General features: G+C 41.3%; 2 protein-coding genes across 2 annotated transcripts; both read left to right on the plus strand.

The window, feature by feature from the left end:
* Positions 1 to 969: 969 nt before the first annotated feature.
* On the plus strand, positions 970 to 19,379 carry LOC311503440 (polyhomeotic homolog 3). The gene is made up of 11 exons (XM_084566155.1): positions 970 to 1,659; positions 4,082 to 4,724; positions 7,457 to 7,609; positions 9,576 to 9,783; positions 13,006 to 14,118; positions 14,406 to 14,746; positions 14,911 to 15,076; positions 15,793 to 15,904; positions 16,178 to 16,298; positions 17,510 to 17,813; positions 18,927 to 19,379. Exons 2-11 carry the CDS (start codon positions 4,101 to 4,103, stop codon positions 19,079 to 19,081), a joined length of 3,297 nt encoding a protein of 1,098 aa, XP_084422281.1. The 5' UTR covers positions 970 to 1,659; positions 4,082 to 4,100; the 3' UTR covers positions 19,082 to 19,379.
* A 398-nt stretch (positions 19,380 to 19,777) lies between these two features.
* On the plus strand, positions 19,778 to 25,351 carry cldn11b (claudin 11b). The gene is made up of 3 exons (XM_084565649.1): positions 19,778 to 20,730; positions 21,321 to 21,485; positions 23,048 to 25,351. The coding sequence occupies exons 1-3, from the start codon at positions 20,505 to 20,507 to the stop codon at positions 23,305 to 23,307; spliced, it is 651 nt and encodes a 216-aa protein (XP_084421775.1). The 5' UTR covers positions 19,778 to 20,504; the 3' UTR covers positions 23,308 to 25,351.
* The last annotated feature ends 306 nt before the right edge of the window (positions 25,352 to 25,657 follow it).

Here is a 25,657-nt window from a genome sequence, read left to right on the forward strand (position 1 = left end):
GGATATTACAATTAAATACATAGATGGCTCCAAAATCAATACAGTGGAGAGAGGTACAACCACTCTATAATGGTGTAAGGTCATCTTCTTTAAGTAGCCATGGGAGGTCCGGCTCCTTTCAAAGACTCTGTTCTTTTGGCTCAGTTCCCTGAGAAGAGCTGCCCCTTAATGGGAGAAATACCAGATGCATCACCTTGGACACATCTTAGTCCATATTCTAATTTGCTGACTTTGTATTTTTGGTGCAATTCTTGCTGTTTTTCTTCTGTAACTGCACATGTAGCTTTTGAATTTAACAAGTACAAGTTTGCCTATGGAAACACGTGTTCAAAGGGACTCTCATTGCAAGTGATACTGGTCACCCTTAGGCTATAAAACAAAACTAATCCATCAACAGGTCTGCATGTCCCAAGATGAAAATGATGGTAGATGATACCAAAAATGATTATCCTACTGTAAGAAGACGTCACAGAGTTTACCACATGGTGCAAAGCATTTGTAAAACTCAAGAGCAAAAAGACCAGATTAGACTTTCGGGTTTGAATAGGAACACCTGTGTGTGGGGTCCATCTGAAAATCACTTTACTAGGCTCTGTAAACAACCAGCTACTACCCTGTAGTTGGAGAAATCTGTTTTGAACTTGTTTTCTTTCCCTTCCTTTGAACTTGTTTTTTGGCGATAAAGCAAAGAAAACCGTCTTCTTTGGTGATGCCCATGGGTTCCAAACTTCAGGCAGTCATTGTCGGCAAAGGATTCTGGAGCGGGTAATAAAAATGAACATTTTATTTATAGTTATTTTATTTTGCTTAATTACTTTTGAGCCCCTGAAAGTAGACAACTGTGTATAAAAATGTTGCCACTTCCCTTTGAAAAATAATATCAATTTACATTTATAAGCATTTTTAGTAGGAAAACCTTAAAAAAACATTAAAATATCTTATCAAGTTTAAGTAATAATTTGTGAACTGAATATAACACCTGCATTTTTAAGTTAGTCAGGCGTTAACAGTGCGCATGGCGCAGCCTGTCTGTGCATCCGAGTCTCTGCGGTCCTCCTGAGCTCTGAGTGGTGCTGTCTCGCCTCTGTCGCTGTGCAAGAACTGACTTCCATTGCACTTCTCCGCCAGCGGAATAACCAGGCCCCTAGCAGCCGCTACACGGTGGCCCCTAGCCGGGCTGATTCCCGCCACAGACCCGGCAGGTGAGACGGTGGTGGCACACTAGAAAACAAACGGGCTACATAACCCCTCTGGATGCAGGATTTACGGACTGCTGCGCAGGAAAAAGCCCTGGATGTGGTGAAATCCTAAACAAAGTGCGACACATACACACACTCACAAGCCCATGCATATCATAAACGGGCCTGTGTTGCATTGCAACTTTACGTTTTTGCCTGTGTGCCGCGGCTAAAGGCGGATAATCACAGGTGAGGCTGGTGAAATTATTGTCTGGGGAAGAGTGACGCGCTCTTCACAGCAGCCCTTGCGCTGTCAGACGAGGAAGTGAGGCTTCATACACGCCCATTTCAGCCTGTCGACCCTGCTAAAAAAGCCCAGGACCGATCATCAGATAACACTGCAACACTCTTTACAAACATGCGCTCAATTTCGGATGGACGACTCCCGGAATAACCTGCAGGACGAAACCGATTTCAGCAGGTAGGTGACCTGAACGCTTTACGCTTAACGTGGACATGACAGTTTCCCAAAATGTTATTATCGTGAGACTTCTCCACTGTGAAGGCCTGTCTCCATCTTTTTTTTTTCTTCAGTTTGATAGTCACATGTGTGATCTCTGGCCTAACTGTCACCGACGTGCAATATGACTCATTCCTATCATTAAATGAAAGTCAGGCTGAGGCGGTCATTTGCAGGCTGCGGGCCAGATGTCAGCATCTACCCGCTGTACGTGGAGTGGCACCTGCTTGCGGGGTGATGTGGCGTTAATTTAGCCGAGTCCAGGCTGCGGCTCGAACACACATCTAAACTAGAAATCCTGTTTTGATGAGATCTCGGACCAGATTTGCACCGATCTCCACATGTCTGGAGCCGAACTGTTGAGGGAACTTAGAACGGAGTAATCCTCATTTTGCAGATAGATGCTAGGCTGCACAATGCTCCTCAGTGTATTACAACTGCATACAATCCTCACATGTTTATTCTCGATTGGAATTAATCAATGCCCAAAACAGTGCACTTAATTAAATATTTAAATAATATTTGTGGCAAAAGTAGAATATTCCCAGATTCTCAAATGCAAATTGTGTGGTCTTCTTCATCTTGTCTGGTAGTAAACTCAGTTTTTATATTGCTGGTTTGATGAAACAATGAATTCAGGGACTTATGATGCACATTTTGTAATATTTATTGACATTTTATGAGCTAAATCAAACCACAATTGTGAAATACTGTAAGAGTCCAATAGAATATCTGAATAAAAATATTTGTAATCCTTCTCTACAATTTAGATAAAGTTATTTGCAGATATGCTGATAAAGTCATGGGTACTAAAAAGCAGTCAACTTCACTACACTTTGATCCATAAAGTGTTCTCTTCTCTCTTTTCTGTCTCTACCCGGCTGGCCTTAGGCAGATGGGTCCCTCCATATGAGCTGGGTTCTGCTCAAGGTTTCTTCCTGTTAAAAGAGAGTTTTTCCTTGCCACCGTCGCCTTCTGGCTTGCTCTGGGGGTTGTAAAGTTTCTTAAGACGATTTGTATTTTTACTGACGCTATATAAATAAAATTGAATTGAACTGTTTCATACTGATCCTTGTAGAAAGAAGTTTTTTCTGGAGAACCTCTTGGTGCCTCACTGGGGCCCCTGTGGATCCACAAATGCCTGTAAAACAAAATCACATAACATGTTTGCTGTAATTACCCTCATGCATGCTTGAGAGTAAGAATTCTTGTAGTTGTAATATGAAAATGGGGGGGGGGGGTTTACGATGTTAAGCCTGTAAGTGGCTCATAAGAGTGGCCTGGGTCGTTAGGGTACCACTAATTGGGAAAAACAGGACACCATCCCAGGTTAATTTGAACAAATTCCTCTCAGAACAGGTGAGCATTTGCATCATTAAGAGACTCTAGTAGTGTGTTTCAGGTGGACACCAGCGTCAGATGCTCCCCAATAGTCATGTAGAACTGAAGAAGCCACTTAATTAATGGTGAAACGTCTTTGAAGAAAAGTTGTCCATAGTTTTAGCTTTGTTTTTTAGATATCTGATGACAGAGAATCTTCACAGACACACTATTTTATTATGTCTTCAGATTTATTCTTTTTGTCTTTTGGTGGTCATGATACAAAGTCCTCGAATAATCAAACAAAAATGAAAATGTTAATAGAACTTTTATTATCAGTTCATCAAATGTTCAGCTAGTTTCATGTCAGTTGAGCAGAAACTACTTACAAAGTCATTTCTATAAATGTACTGTAATAACTGTCCGAATAGTTTTATTAATTTATTTTTATTATAAATAGTACCAGACTGTGCATAAAATTAGTTAGCCGACATGTTACAGTTCACGATAAAATTAGTTGTTTGCATGAAACAAAAGAAAATGCTACATGCCTTGTGTCTTTTCAACCAGATAAAAGTCCACAACAGAAATATTGCATATTATAGTGCGTTAACACCAGTACTGAGAGAACGACAAGCTACAACACATTTTCAGTAGAAGCTGGTTATGTGAAGTAACAAGCTGACGTCTGACTCTAACATGAAAGTTGGACTTGCTTTAACCTTTTTGCCGCTTCACTGACATGGTGACACTTCAACCAATCATATGCGTTTGCACTCGTTTTATATATATATACAGTCAGTACAGACTCAGTGACCAAGTTGTAGCTTTTGTTGCTCATGTTTAATGGTGCCTTCTAACACCATTCAACATGAGATTCACTGAGCTGATGTACGTTGATTGTCTTGGTGAAATTAGATTAGCCTTACGTGTCCTTCTGTTGCCTGTTTTTAATGATGTTAATATAATCTTGGAGTACAGTTCCTTTGGGAGAGCTTTTTTCTGAATCATTCATCCTCTCATAAGTTTTGCATTGGACATAACTCAGTCTTGTTTGTTTCAGTGTGCTCCAGTCTTGAAGGATGGACAGGGAGCTCGTTCGTCAGAGCCAGTCAGAACATGGGGAGGCTACCAATGGAACCAGCCCTCAGGCCAGCGCCACAAACACTGACCCCTCCACCCCTACGACCCCCAACCCCCCTCGGCTCACCCCTAACCCTATGCTCCTGGACTCCCCAGCACCCACACTAACTCCTACCACCTCCTCTCCTCCTCCTCCTCTCACCCCTGCTCCCTCCGTCTCAGCAACCCATGGGCCGAAAGTGGTGGCGGCGGCCGGTACTCCGTCTCCTCACGTCCTCGTCCCTGCTCCGCCTAAACTCACCACCACCGCAACCCCAGCCCTCCGCACGTACTCTCGCCCGATCCTTCCCTCCCCGTCGGGCACCTCCAAAACATCTCCTACCGTGCAAACCTCCTCTTCTCTTCTCCCTTCTTCCTCTTCCTTTTCTTCCTCTACCGTTGTAGCCAACACATCTTCGCCTCTACTCTCTTCTTCCCCATCTTCTTCTGCAACGCACAGCAACACCACCATGTCAACCAAGACCTCCACCAGCCTCACCAACGGGAACACCAGACCTGTATCCACACCGACCTCCACACCAATCACACCCTTTCACACACCAGCCAGTCCACCTGGCAGACAGGTAACACACACACACAAATACTCATACACTGTTCTTTACAAATCCACATGTCACTTTCAAGGATGAGTTTGACACAAGAACATTAATATCACATTCGTGTCTGGAAACAGTTGCCCTGGATTTAGGCTTTCAGGCTACTTACAAGGTTTACTGCCTTACTAGTGAAGATTGTTGTTGTTGTATGCAGCTAAGAGGAAGACCTATAGTGGTTTCTGGGGGATGAAAAAAGCATTTTCCCTGCAATATTCTTACTTACAGCAGACATTTTCAGAAAAAGATATAGAGATATTTGGAAAGAATCATTATTATTATACTTGCAGGTAAATGCCTACTAGTATGTGGCTGTTCATACTACAGTATATGACATCTGTAATAGCGAAGCTGGAATGCAGACAGTGCTTTTCATTATGCCTCTGCATGTCCTATATTAAGGTACCCGGTTGTTAGCTAGCTAATCGTTAGCCTCAATCGTTAGTTTTGAGATTAAAAACAACTCACCATTGCACTAAAATGTACTTGTCGTCTGATTCAGAAAAAGAGGAGTGAGTAATCCAAATATCGCAATGAGGTATGTAATGTTAGTTGATAGACAAAAGGACACACCAGTTCCTGTTAAATGCTGCACATGAGCTTGTATCTCGAGCTGGCTTACACCTTACAGCCCTCCGTAGTTACTGCTGTCTAGGTCAGTGTTTGCAGCTGACTGCTTGAGGTTACAGTTTCCTCTCCATTTGCTTTCATGTGAGTACGTTTCACATCCTCAGACTACTAGCTTTGTTTATTTTCTGAATAAACATACTGTATAGCAAACCACGACACATATATTTGCATACAATCTGAGATGTACGGGACTCACTGCGTTCATTGTAATCTCTACTGAACAGATCAATACTATGTAAATCAAGAGTTGTATCCTCGGGACTATCCATTGTACTGTAAATGTTTTTTTTATATGTTGTTTAATTTCATATTTTCTTTACTATTTTAACATTGTTATGTCATTAAATGAGTACTCCATGGAAGTCTTTTACATTTAAAACCCTGAAATCGCTTTCAGTTACAATGGTGACCAAGATTTATGGTTGAAAATGAAATCAGTTTTGAACAGACCCATAATCAAGATCTCTGCTATTCACCCCTATGACAGTGTCACAAATAAATGGTTCATAACTCAACTGAAGCGTAGGGACTAGCAATAACAAGGCAGAGATCTAATGCATTAAGCACTCTTTAAGGCACCCACATTTTGTGATCTGACCCTCTGCCCTTTTAGTTTGAACTCAGAAAGCAAGGCAGCAGAACAAAACCTCCTTGAGATGAAATGGGTAAAGAAAATGTTCAGCCTCAAAGTCCTGACAGATGCTTCTCTCGACAGGAACAAAGTTATATTTTCAATGTGAACTGGGTTCCCGCCGGGTTATGTCCAGTCTCTGTTAGCACTTGTTGGCCAAGCACACAGCTGATACAGAGAGCCTTCCTCCTCCCCAACAAAGACTGAGCATGCTGAATAGTTTGCAGCATAAACACAGCTTATTTTTTGTTTGCATGTTCTCCCTGTGTCTGCGTGGGTTCTCTCCGGGTACTCCAGCTTCCTCCCACTGTCCAAAGACATGCTGGTTAGGTTAATTGGTGATTCTAAATTGGCCGTAGGTGTGCATGTGAGTGTGAATGGTTGGTGGTCTCTGTGTTAGCCCTGTGATAGACTGGAGACCTGTCCAGGGTGTACCCCGCCCCTCACCCGATGACGGCTGGGATAGGCTCCAGCAGACCTTGCAACCCTTAACAGGAATAAGCGGTTACAGAAGAGGAATGAATGAATGAATGTATTGTACCGCCATTATTTTGGACTACTAAATTATTTATAAAAATAAACAATATATTTGCCCACTGGCCGGAAGCTGAGAACCACAGACAGAATAGAGAAATTACTGACTAGTGATGTTTTGGTCTTTTTATGATTTTTGTTGGCAAATAAAAGAAAAACAACATCAAAACACCACGTCATAAAGTTCTTGTACTGTCAGTTGGATTGACGATAGTTATGACATGCATTTACATGAAGCCCTTTAAAGTACATTTAGAACAAATTAAAAAGTGCAATTAATTTGTGATTAATTGTGCAATTTGACAATTGTGTAATTAAACGACAGGCTTAATTGTAACACGCTTCTTCCCTCAGTGGCCAGTGGGAATGGTTGTAGCTACTACAATTCTAAGGTTCTCTAGCTGAAGTTTGATAATTACTACTCATCTAATCAACAGAATCTGTCAAATAAGCAAACATTCACTGGATTTAGTGTCTTGCTCTTTTGTTGTGTGTTCTGAAAGTAAACTGATTCTTCTAAATACATTTATCAAAATTGTCGTTGATCCTGTATGTATTTCCATAGATGAGCCATTCTTCAAGAACTACAGGAGAATTTACTGGTTTTCTTTTTTTGTCTGATATAATAGCAGTCCAGATATTTGGACCAAAATGATTCGTCAGTGTTTTAAGAAATATATAATAAATTAATTCTAAAAATTTGACATTGAATTACACATTTAGCTGCAGAGGAACCAGTTGTGGAACCACGACTGTTTGATTCCATTAAAGTTATGAGTTATTCATTTTCTTTGTTTGCTCTTTTAGTTTTACATACACAGGCAACTGTCTTTTTAAGAAATTTTAATAAAGAGAAAAAAAATGCAAAAAGCTGCTTCTTAATTCCTGTCTGTCTTCTTTGTTCCAGGTATCTCAGGCTCATCCCATGGGCACACCTGGTCTTGTGCGAGCCAATCAGAGCCCCTCCCCCATCAGGCAGAGGGTATCCCAGCAGACATTGCTCCTAGGGAAAGGTCTCAAAGGGTCTGGCCAAGACCAGGTGCTGCTTAGAGCTCAGATGGTAAACATAGATACACACTAACCCACATTTACATAGATTTCCACATGTAATACGTTTCCCGTCCGGCAATGCAGCGAGCAGCGAGTGCAGCTGCAGAGGAGATGACCAGTATTAAAATGAGCCAGTTGAACCATACTATGTTCAGTTAGCCAGTAAATACAGAGGCAATGAAACCATAAAAATTCTAAACACACTGAACACATATGACTTATACAAAATAAAAGTACTGAGAATATATATATAAAAAAGAAGAAAATACACTTTGTTCTTAATATAAATATGCAAAAGTGCTTCAGGAAACTGGATAAAAAAAATTAAGGATAAATATGATTTGTTTTTAATAAACTAAAGCTTAATTTAATGTTTGTGTAAAGGGTAAAATCACAGTTTAATTGTGTGTTGCATTATTGATGTACTTTGTAAAGCAGGTGGCATTTTTTTGGAAAAAAAAATCAGTGAAGAAATGACTAAATATGTAAAAGGTTTTATGTTTTAAATCATATTTTAATCATTTTAAACATCATCATCAGAAAACAGTGGACTTCACTTGAGAAGAATATGAAGTCACACCATCCATTTAAACTTTTGCTGGCTTTAGTTATCGTTTAACAGTCTTAAAATAAATTTGACTCTCTGAAAAGTAAATGCAAAGATGTCTGAATAATGCAAATGTCAAAATAGAGGAAAAGAAAGTTGTTTTCATGACAACAGCAGATCAGACTAGATCTACAGGCATGTACATTCACTTTCTCGGCCTGAATCTCTCCTCTGTTTATATCCTCCTCTTCTTTCCTGTTTCTCCTTGTCTGCCTGCAGCTGATTCTTACGTCTGCTATGCGACCTGCCCTGTCAGCCTCTTCCTCTTCCTCCTCTTCCTCCTCTCCTCCTTCCTCTAACCCTGCTTCCACTCAGGTGAGCTGCTGAGCAAATACAACTTTTTATGTCTGCATGCAGATTTCCCTGCCTCTGCTTAGGTACTGCATAGCTTAGGAGTTTTACACTGCACACATGATGCTTTTATTGCTTCATCTGTGTGACAACTAATGTCTCAAGATGTAACATCTGCACTGCGTACGACTATGTACCATCTAAAACCCTGTTGCTGTAGAGCGATAACTTGCTAACTAGTTTCAGCTGCTGCCTTTAGCTGGAAAGACAGACCAACGTCCCCGCCTTCAGAATTTTTGTGGCAGAAAGTTGGTCTGGAGTCCCTCCGTTGGGAGCCGGTTATGCAGTGCAGAGATCTGCTGGGCCAGTCAAATCGTTTGGGCGGGCTTTCTGTGGTGATGGACGGAAGAATAACAGCAACGTAGTTATACATCTCACCTGAGTTCAAATTTGTTTTCAACTAAATGGCTGCCATTGGAGAAATGGGCTGTTCAGTTACCATCATGTATGTTTTAAAAGGTCTGACAGCAAAATAACTGTAAAGGGTCAACAATTAACAGTGATTAAGGCTAAACAACAGACACACTTTAATTTAATCCAGTTTAACAGTACAGCAAACTACACCATCCTAAATGATCATCCAGTTTAATTACCACCTTCCTGATGCTGTTTCAACATCAACTGAATCTTAGAACATTCATGAAGGAGGATTTAGTGTAGGACATTAGAATGCATTTGTATTCACCAGTAGGCCCATACCTAATGTTTTGGCAAGTGATTGTATATTGCTGCTATTAAAAAAATAAATAAATTGCATAATGAAACATTTGCCACTGAATTTTGCTGGTAGTGTAGTTTAATACTCATGAGTAAATCTACTTTTCTTTATTCTTACTGCAGTCTCTCACACATTGCTTCATCAAACTGTACCTGTACTGCCTAGTAACAGTTGCTAAGCTATGATTGGTCAATCATTAACTGGGGGAGTGGTTTAGTAAACACCTCCTTAAAGAGAAATGTTTGAGTTAACATCTCTAACTTAACATCTCCCTCTCTCTGCCTCCCTTCTCCTGTCCAGCTCCAAAGTCTCACCTTAAGGCCACCTCCCCCCGGGGCCCTCACCATCCCCCCTTCCCTCCGTCTCAAGCCCCCCTCCTCAGCACCGCCTCCCCTCTCTCGCCCTCATGGCACTCTCTTCCCCCCTCTGAGGCCACGGCCGCAGCCCACCACCACGGCAACAGAGAGCCCGACCACACCAAGCCGCCACCTCTCCGTCCCTCCTCCAAGTAGGTCCCTGAAGGATCTCTGACACTGTGGGAATCTCAGCAACAATTAGTTTAATTGGTGTTTAAATGTGGACAAGGTGGGGTGTAGGTTTGATTTTAGAAATGGGTTTTGGTATTAGATAGCAATTGACACATTGTGATAAAGTTGTTATTTTATAAATGAGATATGATGCTTTATTTGTAATTTACTGAAAAATAATCTTTACTGTTTTATCTCAATTAGGAGAATATAAGAGAACTGTTGTAGTAATAGAGTAATAGAGTGTAATAATATTTGGCAACTCTTAATTTTACTGTCTCATATTCTGGAAATTATAAGTTTAGCTGTCTTGCCTTTAGCTATAAGATATTTCCAAGTCTTACACAATGTGCTTCTAATTAGAAGGAAAACGGAGAATGTGTTAATTACTACAACTTTTAACTTTTTTAAACTCAAGCTAATGGAAAGCTTTTTTTGTTGCTCCATTTTTCAGCTACATCACATCACACATCCTCTTAGAAATAAGTTCAGAGTCTGATGATCAAAAAAGGAGAAACAACTTCCACAATTACATCTTCAGACCATCATTGTCTCTTAAACAGAATTCACTGATCACTGCAAAAATAAAATAATCCTTTAGTGTTAAACAGAATCATCCATATTAGCTTCTTTACCAGTCGTTGGAGAATCAGATTAGTAGAATTTGATCACGTGAATAGCAGAATATTTTAGAGTTTTAGTTTTCTTTTACACACAGTGTAAACAGTGTAAAAGTTCTTTTCCAACTGTTTACTTCTCTGAAGTAAATAAAAAATAAAAAAAGAGAAAGCCTCTGAAGGGCAAGGAGAATGAAGCAACAAGCATGAAATGAATGATTTAGAGAAAGCAGCCTCAGGTGTGTCTGTGTTGGTCTCAGAGCAGCGTCCGCTGGGGGTTTAATCATCTCAGCTCTCACATGAGCTTTGTTCAGATGCAAAAGACTTTACTTAAAAACCGAGGTCTGTGAGGATATGGTGGCTTTTCTGTGGTTTTATAGCATAATATATAAACGTAATATCTGTGTTTTGGACATAAATAGATAAATGATAGAATGATTAACTGAATAACCTTAAAATGAATGGAAATAAAAATGATTATAAGCTCAGAACCAGTTCTACTAAGTAGGCACAGGACCAATACATCTAAATAGCTTTATACACCAATCAGCCACAACATTAAAACCACTGTGAAGTAGAAGTAAATAACACTAACCATCTTGTGACAATTCAATGTTCTGCTGAGAAACCTTTGGACCTGGCATTCATGTGGATGTTACTTAGACATGTAGTACCCACCTAGACCAGACCAGGCACCCCCACCCCATAGCAATGACACTCCTTGATGGCAGCAGCCATCCCCAGCAGGATGCAGCCTGACACAGGCACATACACAAAAACGGTTTAGGAACAACTCAAAAACGGTGCAAGGTATTGACCTGGCTTCCAATTTTACTAGATCCAAACTGATCAAGCATCTATGGGATGATTCACAGAGGCCCCTCCCCTCAACCCAAAGGACCCAAAGGCCCCCACTAACATTCATGCCCACGTCAATTCTCTGATGAGTCAGAACTGTTCTGGCAGTAAAAGGGAAACCTACACAATATTAGAAAGGTGTTCATAATGTTATGCCTGATCATTGTATTTGTCTGTTGTTTTGACAACAACTAAATGTATTTACCATAGGTATAATATGACATAGGGAATTTAGGGAAAGTACAAGAACTTTAGAGTCTGATGTTGTTGTTTTTTATTGCTAACAAAAAATCATAAAAACACCAAAACATCACTAGTCAGTAGTTTCTCTGTTCTGACAGGAAGAAATTGTGGTTTTGTCAGGGGCCATTTTCGGACAAATCCACATTTGAGGTTGTAAGTATAAGTGAACAGGTGTCTTTCAATGACAACAGTGGAGCGCAGACGTGCTTTGTAGTACATATAGTCAATGCTAGCTTTAGTCTGTCTGTTTTTAGTTGGTTGTTAGAAAATCTGTAGTAACAAGTGTTATAGTAAAGCTTTACAGATGTATTGTATGCCAAATTTTAGCTCATCATAGATGTATCCAAATGTGGCTCAGTGAATAATTAACAACTTGAAGTCAACGCTGAAGCGCTAAAAGCTGCAGTTCCTATAATGTCCACTAGAGGCTAGATCCGAAAGCCAATCAATTCCCATAGACCTCCATGTTAAGAACTTAACAGCAGAAATAAACAGGTTTGGTCTAAGAGCTAATTTCTCTATTCATCATGACAATTGTACAAACAGAATGTTTATAGAATTCACCTGTTTAAGGAATTAAGGGCGTGGCTGCTTCGAGTGGCGGGTATCTGTCCTCATAGGTTTCTAGTCGTCTTTAGCCTCAGCTCCACTCATGCACCACTTTTTGACCACTGCTGAATTAGCAAGGAGTTAGATGGAGTCAGGAATTGCCAAGATGATGATAGCTGGTGACGCCACAATAAGCTTCAAAACCAGACTAGGACTTCTATTACATTATTATTTTTTTTTTTTTTTTATGGTTTAAAGGCTGGAGTCTCTCCATTGGGAACTGATTATGCGCCCCCAATCAAATCATTTGGGTGGGCTTTATGCAATGATGGACAGAAGAGTAAGAGTAAGAGTGATGTAGTCATTTGAGCGCCACAAAGTTGAATTTGTTTAAAACAAATGCTTGCCGTCTGAGAAATGAGCTGTTTAGAGTCCACTGTAACGTTTGTTGTGAAAGATATTAACAGCAAAATCGCTTTAAAGGATGAACAGTTTGTACTTTGTTGCTCCGATTGGTTGTGGAACTATCCAATTACATGCAAAGCTATTTTTTCTTAGTATCGGTTGAAACACAAATCCAAGTGGAGTGTTACCAGACTAATATACTGATAAGATTTCAGTCTGGCTACTCCAGGCTACTTTCAAAACTGCTCTTTAGGAAGCTATGTGTGAGGTCTCGTCCATTCTTTTATACTGTCAAGCGACTGTTATTCTCTAAAACGTGAAACATCTCAGTACATATCTTACTCATGAGTCTTTAAAAAAAAATGTAAGGCAATCTGGTCAAAGATTTTCTCAGTGTCATTTAAAAAAAGTAAAAAACAATCAGCAGGACCTAACGGATTAACTCATGGGATTTAAATCAGCAGCCAAAACACTTCTGTTTAAATTCAGTGTTTCTGTTCTTGTTAATGTTTTCATCCTCTACTCTCACAGCTCTCTACTCTCCAGTCCGAGCCGTCCCTCTGAGACCCAGACTTCTTTCTCCTAATGGTCACAGAGCGGCCTCACCTCGACAAGCCTCCACCCTACAGCCGATTGCTGGGGCACCCACGAGTCAGGCTTCTCCAGTCAGCAGGCCGCTGGGTCCATCCTCTCCTCCCAATCTCCCTCTGGGTGGACTAAAGAGCTGTCCGTTAACCCAAACTATGCTCGGTTCCAGCCAGTCCCAGCACAGCCCGCTATCCATCGCCAACGCCTTGTCAACAACGACGCATTTTGAGCGCTCGCCGTCTGCAGCCAGACAGCTCCAGATCATTGCCCTCTCTTCGGGTCGACAGCCACAGTCGAGCACATACACTTCGGTGCCTCCAGCTGTGGAGTCACCAGAGCGATCCAGCCAGTCAAAGAGGACTTTGAGCAGCGAAGACGCACTTCCTCTTCCTCTAAACCCCTCTCTGCCAAAAGCCACCTCTCCCCTGCCCTCGCCTCCATCTCTCCTGGGTTCAGCCTCTCCTCCCAGTCAAACCGTCCCTCAAACACAAACTCTGACCCAGAAAGCAGGGGCGAAGGAGAGCGAAGAGCAGAAAGAGAGGGGCCGAGTGGTAAGACAAGGAATCAGAGATGAAGGGAGCATCGGAAAAGAGCTACGGGCGGAGAAAGATGACCAAAGAGGGAAAGTGAAGGAGGAGAAGCCGACTGAAAAGGAAATCTGTCCAAAGGAAAAGGAAGTTGGAACAGGAAGAGAGGAAGAACAAATGGAAGTGATAGAGGAAGGCCAAGTTGACAGAGAGACGAGAGAAATGGAGGAGGAAGAGGAAGGAGAGACGCCAGTGAAGCAATCGGAGAACCCAGTCAGCCACATTCTCCATCAGCACCAGAACACAGATCTTATCCAAGCAGCTGATACTATTAAAGACTCCAGCGGGGAATTGAAATCCATCCCCAGCTTCATTTCAGCTCCACTTCCACTTCGGGCTCCGGTCCCATTCCCGGTCCCAGAGGCCTCCATCCATAGTCAGAAGCTGCTAGAGCCTCATCGAGACCTGCAGCCCGTCAGCCAGGAGGACTTCTGTGAGAACATGTCGACCCAATCTGACAATCAGTCAGGTACCCTGGACTACACAACACAATGCTGCCTGGAGCCTCACATTTTTCATTTGTGTTTATTGTTCCTTAACATTTTTATAGTGATATCCTACTTCCCAGTCTGACACTGATCTGAGATGTAGTGAAATCCATCAGTGTGAACTTTTCATGCCAAAGTAACCTCAGAATTTAGTATACATGTTGTAAACTTTATTTAAAATAATAGTTACAGCTATTTAATTGTAACAAAAGATCAAACACGTATTTCTTTTAACAGCTGATTTGTGTCATTTCTCCTGTCTCTTCAGCGCTTTCCAGTCTCTCCTCCCAGTCTCCCCCGTCCTCACCATTCATGACACCCTCAGCAGAAAACCCTCCTTCCCTCCCCGTGGTTCAGACCGCCCACCCGACTGACCTCAGCCTTCCGCAACACGAGTTGGAAAAAGACGAGAAGATGGTCAGCGAGTCGCAGCACCTGGCTGTGACGGAACACAAGACCGAGACCCTCGGTCAATCGGGAGATGAGTCAGAGAGCTTCGGCCAATCGTTGAGCAACCCCTGGGAGCCCAAGGCATGGCCTGAGGGACGACAGGTTCTAACTCACCTGGTGGAGGGATTTGTCATCCAGGAGGGCCTCCAACCTTTTCCTGTACGGGCACACACAGACCAAAGCTAGATAAGCATAATGAGTTATGGGTCAGAAGAGATTATCTTACTTCACTTAGATGTTGTGTTACCAATGAACAGCTTTCTCATTCTCTTAATGTAGCCTTGTATTGTTGCCGTGTATTTATGCACCACTTTGTCATCCAGGTGAACCGCTCATCCCTATTGGTTCCAGAGCAGGTGACCAAACCACAGGAGGTGAATGGGACCAATGGGAGAGCGCCGTTGCCAGTGACTGACACAATAAAACAAACCGAGCACTCCACGGATTCAGACGAAGACGAGGGAGGAGACACAGACGACACGGGGACCAGTAAGAATTCAAGTTTCTAATCTTTTTTTCTTTGAGTGAGTTTTCTTTTCAGTTATGGTCAGTCATTTGACATTTATGACGTTCAGTGGTGCATTCAAGGGCTGTCCAAGTAGCCAAACAATCACTAATAGATTTAAATAAAAAAATCTTGACATTTTTGCAGTTTTAGAACTAGTTGTGTGGTTTATGTTATGAGAAAACAATATGCAGTGACAAACAAAATTATTACAATGATTGTATTATCTATTAATTGTTTTCTCTAATTATTCACCTGATGTTCTGACAATAAAATGTCAAAAAAAACATGCACATTTGAATTTAGTCAACAGTCTAACCAAAGAACCAAAGATATGCAAATATTTTTTCTAAATTTGAAATGGCCAACCAACGACTGAATATTGAATATTGTTACATTGTCTCTTCAACACAAGACACAAACACGAGTTTCATTTAAACATATCAAGAGGAACTGAGACATTGTTTATTTACTGAGTACTTATGTATATAGGACAGGGAACCCTTTATTGTAACAGTGTTGTGGATCTGGTTAATACGAGCATGGATAAATGTAATAAGGGAAAGGAAACCACTTCTTATCCAGGACCTTGCAGCTCCACTTAATGTGTTTTCAGATAAACAGCGGAGATCGTGTGCAGCTTTACCTGTTCTCAGGTGTAACCTGGTTGAGTATGAATGTGTTTTTGTCACATGTACAGGGTCTGGCCACCGGGACCGAACAGTGCTGCACTGCCAGTTCTGTGGGAAGCGAGGCCACGCGCACAACTTCATGCGTTCCAAGCGCTTCTGCTCCACTTCCTGTGCACGCGGGTGAGACCTGATTTCACTGGCTTGAAAACAAAAGAAAATGGAGGAAGAGGGCAGCTGCGATGCCATGTGACCTTCAGACAGTGTTTTCGTGTGTTGCTGTTGCAGCAGCAGCGCTGACAGGATGTGGTGTATGTGGCCTGTGTACGCACACACAGGTGTCACATGCAGATATGTGTGTGAATCAAAGCAGCAGAACAAGGAAATACCGCTACATCTCTCACTGCATCTCCCTCTCTTTACCCTTCTCCTGCCTCTCTGGGTTTTCTCTGTCAGGTTTAACGTTCGTCTGACGAAGCGTCTGCGGGCTCTGAGCGCAGGCAGCCGATCAGAGAGGCCTCGTCCAGCCCTGAACCGGGCAGAGTCAGTCCCTGGGAAACCTCTGCTCCTGAGGCTGGTAGGGACACTTAAATAACCCCCACTTCAAAACCAGCAGCAATCCAAGTTTTCAGAGTTTAGAAGGAGGAGTAGAATATGGACAATTTCAGCATTTAATATCCCACTTCAGTAAAAGCACAACAGTGTCAGTTACAAGTAGTTAAAGCAATACATTAGCATTGTGGTTTACAGTTTAGTTTTCTAAACAAGCATCTGGCCCGTAAAAATGTGATAAATTTGCAAGATGATTAATTGGAAACAACTTTTTTTTTTGAAAAATACTGGCTAAATCCACCTTTCTGGTCCTCAGATAGAAATCATACGAGAAATTAGGGGAAATTTTTCCTTGGTGGTACAGGTTTGGTACAGGTGGTACATACACTCTGCACCTGGGAGGAAGTAACTCTTCCTACCAGCAGGTGGCAGTAGTCTGTATTCATCATTCAAAAGGAGAAACAGGAAGACCTATTATTAAATGAGAAGCTAGGAAGAGCTGCTATTTTCTTTTTCAATTTGTATTCAGTATTTAGTTTATGTTGAACCCCTTGACAGAAAATATACCTGAATGATTGATTGAACAAAGGAAATGTTCAAAATAGCTGACTGAATCTGCTCGCCACAGTGTGTCTCTGAGTCATCTCAGTGGAGACAGATTTAATCTGTGGTGAAAACAAGCTAAACCCATTCACTCAAGGATTTAAGTCCTTTTTCCATTTTATGCTATTTCATATCTCTACTCGACCACATTTCAGAGGACTGAGAACATTTTAATTGCTTTTTAATTCCACTACATTAAAATGGCAGCTCAGTTTCAGGTTAAGATTTTACATAAAACACACAAGACAATCTTATAAATGAACACATTGTCTTGTTGGAGATCTTATCGTGCTTTAGATGTCACATTTCCCCTCTAATCCGCTCATATGGTTTCATTTCAATAACTGTTTAAACAGAAGCAACAATTAGAGAAAAGTGTGATCAGTGATTTCAACTCTATTTTTCATTTTCCGTGACCTCAAGTTTGGGAACATCTGAATAGCAGCTGCCAGTATAGCAGCTACAATAGTAAAATACTGCTTATTCATTGATGTGTCAGTGATAACAATTTGATTTGACATATCTGTCACAGTATGTTTTTGTTCTTGACTATTATAAAGCAAACATTTCAGGAAGTTTCAGAATAGCAAAGGATGAACTGACCTGCCAACTTCACTTCTTGTCTCCCTCTAGCCCCGAGACCTCTGGAGTGCTGGTCGGCGTGAAAAGGAGGGAAAGGAGAAGGTGGTGGCGGCAGCAGAAGAGGAGGAGGAGGAAGAGGGGGACCTGGGGAGAGGTGGGGAGGAGGAAGACGACAATGGTGGAGAGGAGGATCCTGCTGTTGCCATGGCAGCCAGAATGGAGCGTCGAGCGGCACGGAGGGCGCGGAGGGCGTCTGCGCCTGCTGTGACCACCTCCACACCCACCACCACGTTCAAGCCCGCCCCCTCCCACTGGAGTGTGGAGGAAGTGACCGCCTTCATACACACACTGCCAGGTGAGCAGATATTAAATGAACGCCCCACATGTGGAGCTCCTCCTGGGACGCCTCTCTCTTCGGATTAAACTGTCACTCTGATTTGCAGCTCTTAATCGGCAGCAGATGATGAATGGCTTCTCTCTCTCCCTCATCCAATTAAACGTTTCGCAAAATGAACCGCAGGGTGAGGTAACGTGAATACTCTCAACTGCCAACTGTCAATCTCAGTGAGATCACCATGAAGCATCTGGAAACACATCACACGTCAAGCCTGAATCTAATCTGTGAATAGCTATATGTGATCTGGCACCTTTGCAATCATTCTAATATAACAGTCCTGTACTAAATCTTTTTCTTCGTGAAGGTTCTGGTATTCAGATTTAGTTTTAAATAACAGAGCACAGTTCATTCAACTGTGTTTTCAGTCTGAAGACTGTGGTTTCCTAGGCTGGTGTTACCAGACTCCGTTCTTATCAGAATATGAGTCTGGTAACATTTGGTTTCAATATGGGGTGTGTATCAACTGATACAAAGACAGAAAAACATCCGTATCAATTGGATAGTCCTCCAACCAATCAAAACCTTTCAGCTGTAAACTAATTCAACTCCACAGCACTCAGATGATGTGTTGATTGGCCCAGCAGATCTGTGCTAGAGCATAATCAGTTCCTGACAGAGGGTGTTTATGAGTATGCATTTTGTGTTGTTGTGGAACATCGGTTTCTTTCCAAGTACTGTTCCAATTCAAAGTACCATCTGACCTAGTATATTTTTCAACATCAACTGAACATTAGAACAGTCATGAAGGACGATTTAATGCAGGACTGTTATACTAGAATACTGAGTGTGACTCTACTGTGAACATTGTTGAGGTGTTTTTTGTGAGGCTTCTTAATTCAATCATTTGTGTGCTATTTTATTTTTGTACCAGATCGAGATCGCTGCTCATCTATTAATAATCATCAATAATCTTTTTTAGATACAGATAACATATGTAATTTCTTTTATGATTAGTCCTGTTTTATTTCTAATAAATCAACTAACCAATGAATTTAATCTTAGTAAATAGTGTTGCTGAAAGACCAAAAAGGAGAGATGTTTTTTTACACTCCCTGCATTGTTGTGCTTCAGGCTGCAGTGATGTGGCGGAGGCCTTCCGGCTGCAGGAGATCGACGGTCAGGCTCTGCTTCTGCTGACCGAGGACCATCTGATGACCAGCATGAACATCAAACTGGGACCTGCTCTCAAGATCTGCGCTCACATCAATGCACTGAAAAACCAATGAGAGTTCAAAAAAGAAAAACAGACAGAAAGAAATAAAGAAAAGGTCGGGGTTAATTGTGGAAGGAATAAAGGCAATAAAGACAAACCAGAAATCAGTGCAAGACAAAAGCTTACACCAAGGATGACAGAACAAAGTCACAAAAAGAGATTCAATTTATAGTTTATGAGATTATAAATCGAGGTGTGGCCTTAGTAGACGGTAACAGGGGAGGTGTGCTGAAGCACCAATATGCCAGAGTCCATTCGAAATGTCATCATTTTTGGACACTCGGGACTGTAGCAGGAGATGCGCGCGTGGACGGGCAGGGCGGGTGGGTGGGAGCGATTTTTGTAACTTTGTGAATATTTTACATGCCGCTGGAGAGTGTACATTTGAAGCTATTTCATGAAGGATTTCGAACATTTAATATATGAAATTTGTCTATTTAGTTTTTTTAGAACGTGACGTCAATGACAAATCTATCCAGTAGCTTAACATAACCAGTGTGTGTGAAAGAAAAAAACCCCAATAACAATACGTAGACTTTGTAAGTGATTAATGAAAGCTTAATGTTTTATATCACTATATTCTGGACAAAAACCTGTCTGTGGATTAAAAAACAAAAAGTCACTATCAGGGTAGAGGCTGGTGTCTTTAATTGTTACATTTTTATGGTATCCTGCTTGAAATTATTTAATAAATGAATAATTAATCAAAAGGATTGAATTATCTTGTTTGAAGTCAAATGTCAAAATGTTGGGAGCACCAGCAGAGGGCCACAGTGAGGCAGGCGAGTGATGTATGAAGAAAAAATCTGTATTTTATAAACCAAAGATGCACCAAAGTTCCTTCCTGATACTTTCAGAAATGCAAAGCTGATGTAAATCCGGGCAGGCCTCTGCCAAATACTCCGGGTCCCTCTGTATCTGCTGCTCATATGATGGATTCAGGTTTTTGTTTTTCTGTCTGAGGCCGTCTCATCTCTCATATTTGGTTTAGGTTAGGGCCTCACATGTGTTCCGATTGGCTTTGGATGGAGGGGTATGTTTTGTTCACCACACCCTGCGATAAATCTTGTTCTAGGCATTTTTTCTGCGAATCAATCTGGAGCACACCAACGGAACAGCAAAACTGCTTTTCATTTTCGGATTTTAAAAAACTTTACTCTAAAAGTTGCATTTCTATAGTTATTTCTGCATCTGTTTTTCGTTATATTACGCTACTCAGCAATTTATTTTATTTACTAGGCAGAGAAGAAAAGACGCATATTTATCAGCTTCTCTGTTTTGAAACTTTTCAAGACGTCTTGTGTTTAAGTATTACCTTTTAAACTAGGAATTCCCTTATAATTTCTGTAGTCACAAAGTGCGCCTTCCCGAAGTTGTTTTTTTTTTTTTTTTTTTTTTTTTTTTTTGGAACGCGTAAAAACGCACGGCGACTCTCCATGGCGCACATGTGCAGGCAGATTGCAGGCAGTGTGGCGAGCTGCGCGGGCTGGGTCGGAGTCATCGTAGCTACAGCCACCAACGACTGGGTCCGGACCTGCGACTACACAGTGGCTACCTGCGTCCGTATGGACGAGCTGGGGTCCCGGGGCCTCTGGGCGGAGTGCGTCATCTCCCCGGCGCTTTACCACTGTGTGGCCCTCAACCAGATCCTCACGCTGCCCGGTGAGAGAAACGGAAGGATGAGTTGAAGATATGTTTGTCTGTGAAGGTTTTCAGTCATAGCATATTTTTGGGGGATATTCGTAGACTGTTTGGATGTTCTAAATCTAGCGTTTCTGTTCAAATGGCTGTTCAAAATGGAAACCTTTTTTAGAAGTTATTTTTGACCCTTTTAAGCGATAGTGTGCTAATTGCGTTGTCTGTGTGTGGTCATGTTTTATTATTAAGCTGTGAGGTTTTTCGTGGAAGACTTGGATAAGAGTTAGGGAATGCATTAGGTAAATTGTAGGTCCTCCAAAGACCCACAAAAATAGCTTTAAATGTATAGTGTGACCCATACCAAATAACCCACATAGAATTTCAATCCAAACCTTTTACCACTCATCCCAGTGGCTTCTTCTGAAGATGAAACATCTTCAACAAAAAGTCTGTTCTGTTTTACTTAGCTTTGTTTTTATAGATCCACCATGGCCTGGATGACAGAGAACCTTCACAGACCTTTCATGAAATATATTCTGGTGTTGTCTTTTGGACCAGGCAACACATTAATGTGCAATTCTCTCTCTCTCTCTCTCTCTCTCTCTCTCTCAAAGCCTACGTCCAAACGTCTCGTGCTTTGATGATCTGCGCATGCCTGATGGGTCTTCCCGCGATGCTGCTTGTCCTCACTTCGATGCCCTGCGTCCGGCTGCAGAACGATATCTCGACCATCAAGCAGCGCCGCGCCCGGGTGGGAGGCGTCCTCTTCATCCTTATGGGTAAGGGTTCATGTCAGAGGGCATCACATTGGTTATAGATTAAAGTTATGTTAGAGCCCCAAGGAAATAAATGGGAGTCAAAGTCCTCATACTAAAATGTACCGCTTTACTTCATGGGGATTCCCGATGTGCCCCAAAAAGAAAGGTATCCCTACAATGTTCTGTGTAAAGAAAAATGCCCCCATTACATCGCCCACAGCTGTTTTCATCACTTTAGAGGGTATTGCACCAACTTTTTATTTTCTAGAGACACCTTGAACCTTAACCAAGTCTTCCTGTTTAAAAGTATTATTTTGCATTCTTGAAAGGTTGTTGCCCCTGAAGACCATACTCCTGCAGCAGCAGCAATTTTCTAATGAATCGTTTAGTGATGGTTAGATAACAGTGCATGTAGGCTTTTATGGAACCATATCAAGGCTTACTAACCCATCAGTAAATGCAGTGACAGGGTCAGCATGCTGTTTCCTGGTAGTAATTTAACTGAAAACAAAGAAATGCACCTGGTATAAATATATAAATGCAAGGATGCACGTTTTACAGTGATGCTTTACTCAAAATGAAAAAGAAGCAATGTCACTGAAAATTGAAACAGACAAAATAGTCCATTGCATAAAAGTAGAAAATACATTACCATTAGACGAGCTGCAGTCTGCTACAGGAGCTAAAGAATTTGCGCAAACCCTTAGTCGTCCTTTGAACCGAAGAATCTAATCGGATAAAAAGCAAAATGTCTTTATGAAAACTTCTTTAAAGACGAAGTCCAGTTGACTTTGTCATCTTGGTATGTTTTTTGGCTATACCATGACCTGTATTACTGAGAATCTGCACAAACATATTGTTCTTTAATGGTGATGATGATGATAATGATGACAAAGAAAACAGTGACATGCTTCAGGCCCTCTTGTGGTGCCTACTCTGAATAAATACCACTAGAATCTCTTCAACCCCTTCTTGAAGTTGAATCACAAAAACCCAGTACAATAATATATATTTATTAATATTCAAAACATTTAACATAAAGAGTAGTAACTGGTAGATGATGCAGTTCAAGATGTCGATAGTTATATAAATGTAATTAGGAATATGCTTTTAGCTGCAGTACCACAGTTGGCCACGTCGATAGGTGGGCGCTTTTCAGCTCTGTTGGAGGCTCCTTTATCTACAAACAAAAATTTGGAGCATTATAATGATTTCTACAAATGTTACAATGTGGCATGTTTTTTTTTTTTTACATGGACCAGCTAGAAAAATGTGTGTGTTTTGGAGGTGAGTTGTAAATGAAGTTTTCAGGTTATACCTTTAGTTTTAGAAAAGGATGGTCTCAGGATTTACAGTACTTTCCCAGCGGCTGCAGCAGGGATGTTGGATGGAAGGTGGGGGTCAGGGTCTGGCAGCTTCATCCTGACCAGGTTCATCTGTCAGACTGTCCTGCTTCCTGTGGCATGAGACCGGTAGTTCCTTTCCATAGCCTCAGGGTCAGGCAGCCTGATTAGTTACACCAAACACAAGCTCATGTGAAGAAGACTTTAGACAAAATGGAATGCTTTTTTTCTGTTTAACAGCTTTGTGTGGCATCATATCGACTGTGTGGTTCCCCATCGGTGCTCATAAAGAGGAAGGCTTGATGTCTTTTGGCTTCTCACTGTACGCCGGCTGGGTCGGCTCTGGTCTCTGCCTCCTGGGCGGCTCAGTGATCTTGTGTTGCCAGGGTACGGACCCTGGCATCCCGAGCAGGGAGAACAGCTTCTACTATTCCAGACAGAGGGGCACGGCCATGCCACTGGACCCTCCTGCCAACCATGCCAAGAGTGCAAACGTGTGAAGGACTGCCTCTCTGTCTTTAATTGAATCTGTTCATTTTTATTTCAGCACATGCATTGATTGTGAAGTTAGTGATTTTTTTAGCCCGCTTCAGCTGCAGTTTTACACTTTTCTCAGACAGATAGCAATGTTTGCCAAGAGTGAAGATTTTCTCTCTCTTTTTTTTGGCTCTCTGCCTGTTAACTGTCCATGACCTCAACTGTACATGACTCAAGTTAGGAGGATTGGCTCAGATCAGCAGCATCTATAGATTCAACAGTGTTTTGTCGCCTGTACTGAATGTGTTGACAAGTCATTTTATTTGAATGATTACTATTGTTTGAAATGCATGAACACATTTCTATATATAAAATACACAAGGTCTGCTTAAGCTTATTTTTAATCCCCAAAAAATGTTGTTTTACCAATAACCGCAGTTTACAGCTCAGCATAATTAATATCAATTATCTGTGTGCCTGTATTGATGTCTGTCCACTGCTACATATAATAAAAGCTTTAAAATCTTCCTTCTTTTTTTTGCTGGAAAATGAGTTTCAGGTTCAATTATTTCACTCAAAAGGAGACATTTATTTCTCAAACAAACATCCATTCTCATTTACACACATCAACACTGCAGACACTAAATAAATACCATTCATCCAAACAAAAGCATAAAATAAAGACTGTAGAGAAAGCCCAAACAAAACCCAAAGGAAAAGCAAAATCGTGTGCCATTCACTGTCCACTGTCTCCAGTAGAAATGAGATGTAGGAGAACAGTCACAGGAAGCAGAGAGGAAGCCGCTGAAAAACATGTTTGCTTAGTCTGCAAAATAAAATTCAAGCAGTGGCAGCTGTGTCACAGTTGTGTTCTAGAGACTAATCAAGTGAAAGCTTAAAGTAAGGGATTGTGTTTTACAAGAAAGAGATTTCCCCACCTACAATTTTTTTAGTGTCAGAAAGCCTCTCAGTTTGGAGCTGATTATGCTCCAGCAAAAAACTGCTAGGCCAATCAGATCGTTTGGGTGGGCTTGATGTGGTGATAGAGAGAAGAGTAACAGTGACATAGTCATACACGTCATCTGAGCACCATGGAGCTAAATTAGTTTACAACAAAATGGCTGCCGTCGGAGAAGCGAGCTGTTTACAGTCTGCTATTGTGTCTGTTGTAAAAGATATTGACAGTCCAATAGAGTAAGGGTAACTTTAAAGGATGAACAAGCAATGAAGGCATTTGTCAAGAATGTTATAATCCCCTAAGGTCCCATAATGAAATCCAAAATGAGGGCTACCAGATTTAAATTCTGATAAAAACTGAGTCTAGATACTCCAGGACAGAAACAACAACATGAAATGTTCCCTGGAGACCCCATAGTGTGATGAAGCTGCTGGGACACACTAGTTATTCAAAGTTTTATGACTTTTGGAGTTGCTGATATTTGCTGCCTATCATTGGTGTTGGACCTAATTTTTTATTTTTTTTAACGCCTTGATCACGTGATTCCTTTTCTTTCTTTTTTATTGTTTGTCAGTTCAAATAATATGATAAAACACACAGTTCATTCGCAGATTGACGGCATTAGTATTCTTCTATATCTACTTATACAAAAGTAAGTCATGGAGTTCCTCAGGCTTCTGTGTTATAACCAATACTCTTCACATTGTACATGCTTCCCTTAGGCAATGTTATTAGGAAACACGGCATAAACGTCCATTGCCGTACAGCACCCAGCTATATTTATCCATGAAATCAGATGAAACGAATCAGCTGGTTAATCTCCAAGCATGCCTTAAAGACATAAAGGCTTGGATGACCTGTAATTTCCTACTCTTAAACTCAGACAAAACAGAAGTCATTGTATTTGGCCCTAAACATCTCAGAGACTCATTATCTAATCACTAAGTTTCTCTGGATGACATTACCTTGGCCTCCAGTACTACTATGAGAAACCTCTGTGTTATATTTGACGAGGATATGTCCTTTAATTCGCACATAAAGCAAGTGACCAGGACTGCCTTCTTTCACCTGCGTAATATCGTTAAAATTAGGAACATCCTGTCTCAGAGTGATGCTGAAAAACTAGTTTGTGTCCTACAGGCTGGATTACTGTAATTCATTACTGTCTGTCTGTCCAAATAGCTCTTTAAAAAGCCTCCAATTGATTCAAAATGCCGCAGCAAGAGCACTGACAGGAATTAGCAAGAGAGATAATTTTACTCCAGTTTTAGCTTCTCTTCATTGGCTCCCTTTAAAGTCTAGAATAGAATTTAAAATCCTCCTACTTACATACACGGCCCTTAAAGGCCTAGCTCCATCATATCTCATTGTTATATCCTCACTGTACCATATCATCCAAACACATCTCTTCGATG

This window comes from Chelon labrosus (genome assembly GCF_963514085.1).
Source record: "Chelon labrosus genome assembly, chromosome: 18".
Classification (NCBI taxonomy): domain Eukaryota; kingdom Metazoa; phylum Chordata; class Actinopteri; order Mugiliformes; family Mugilidae; genus Chelon; species Chelon labrosus.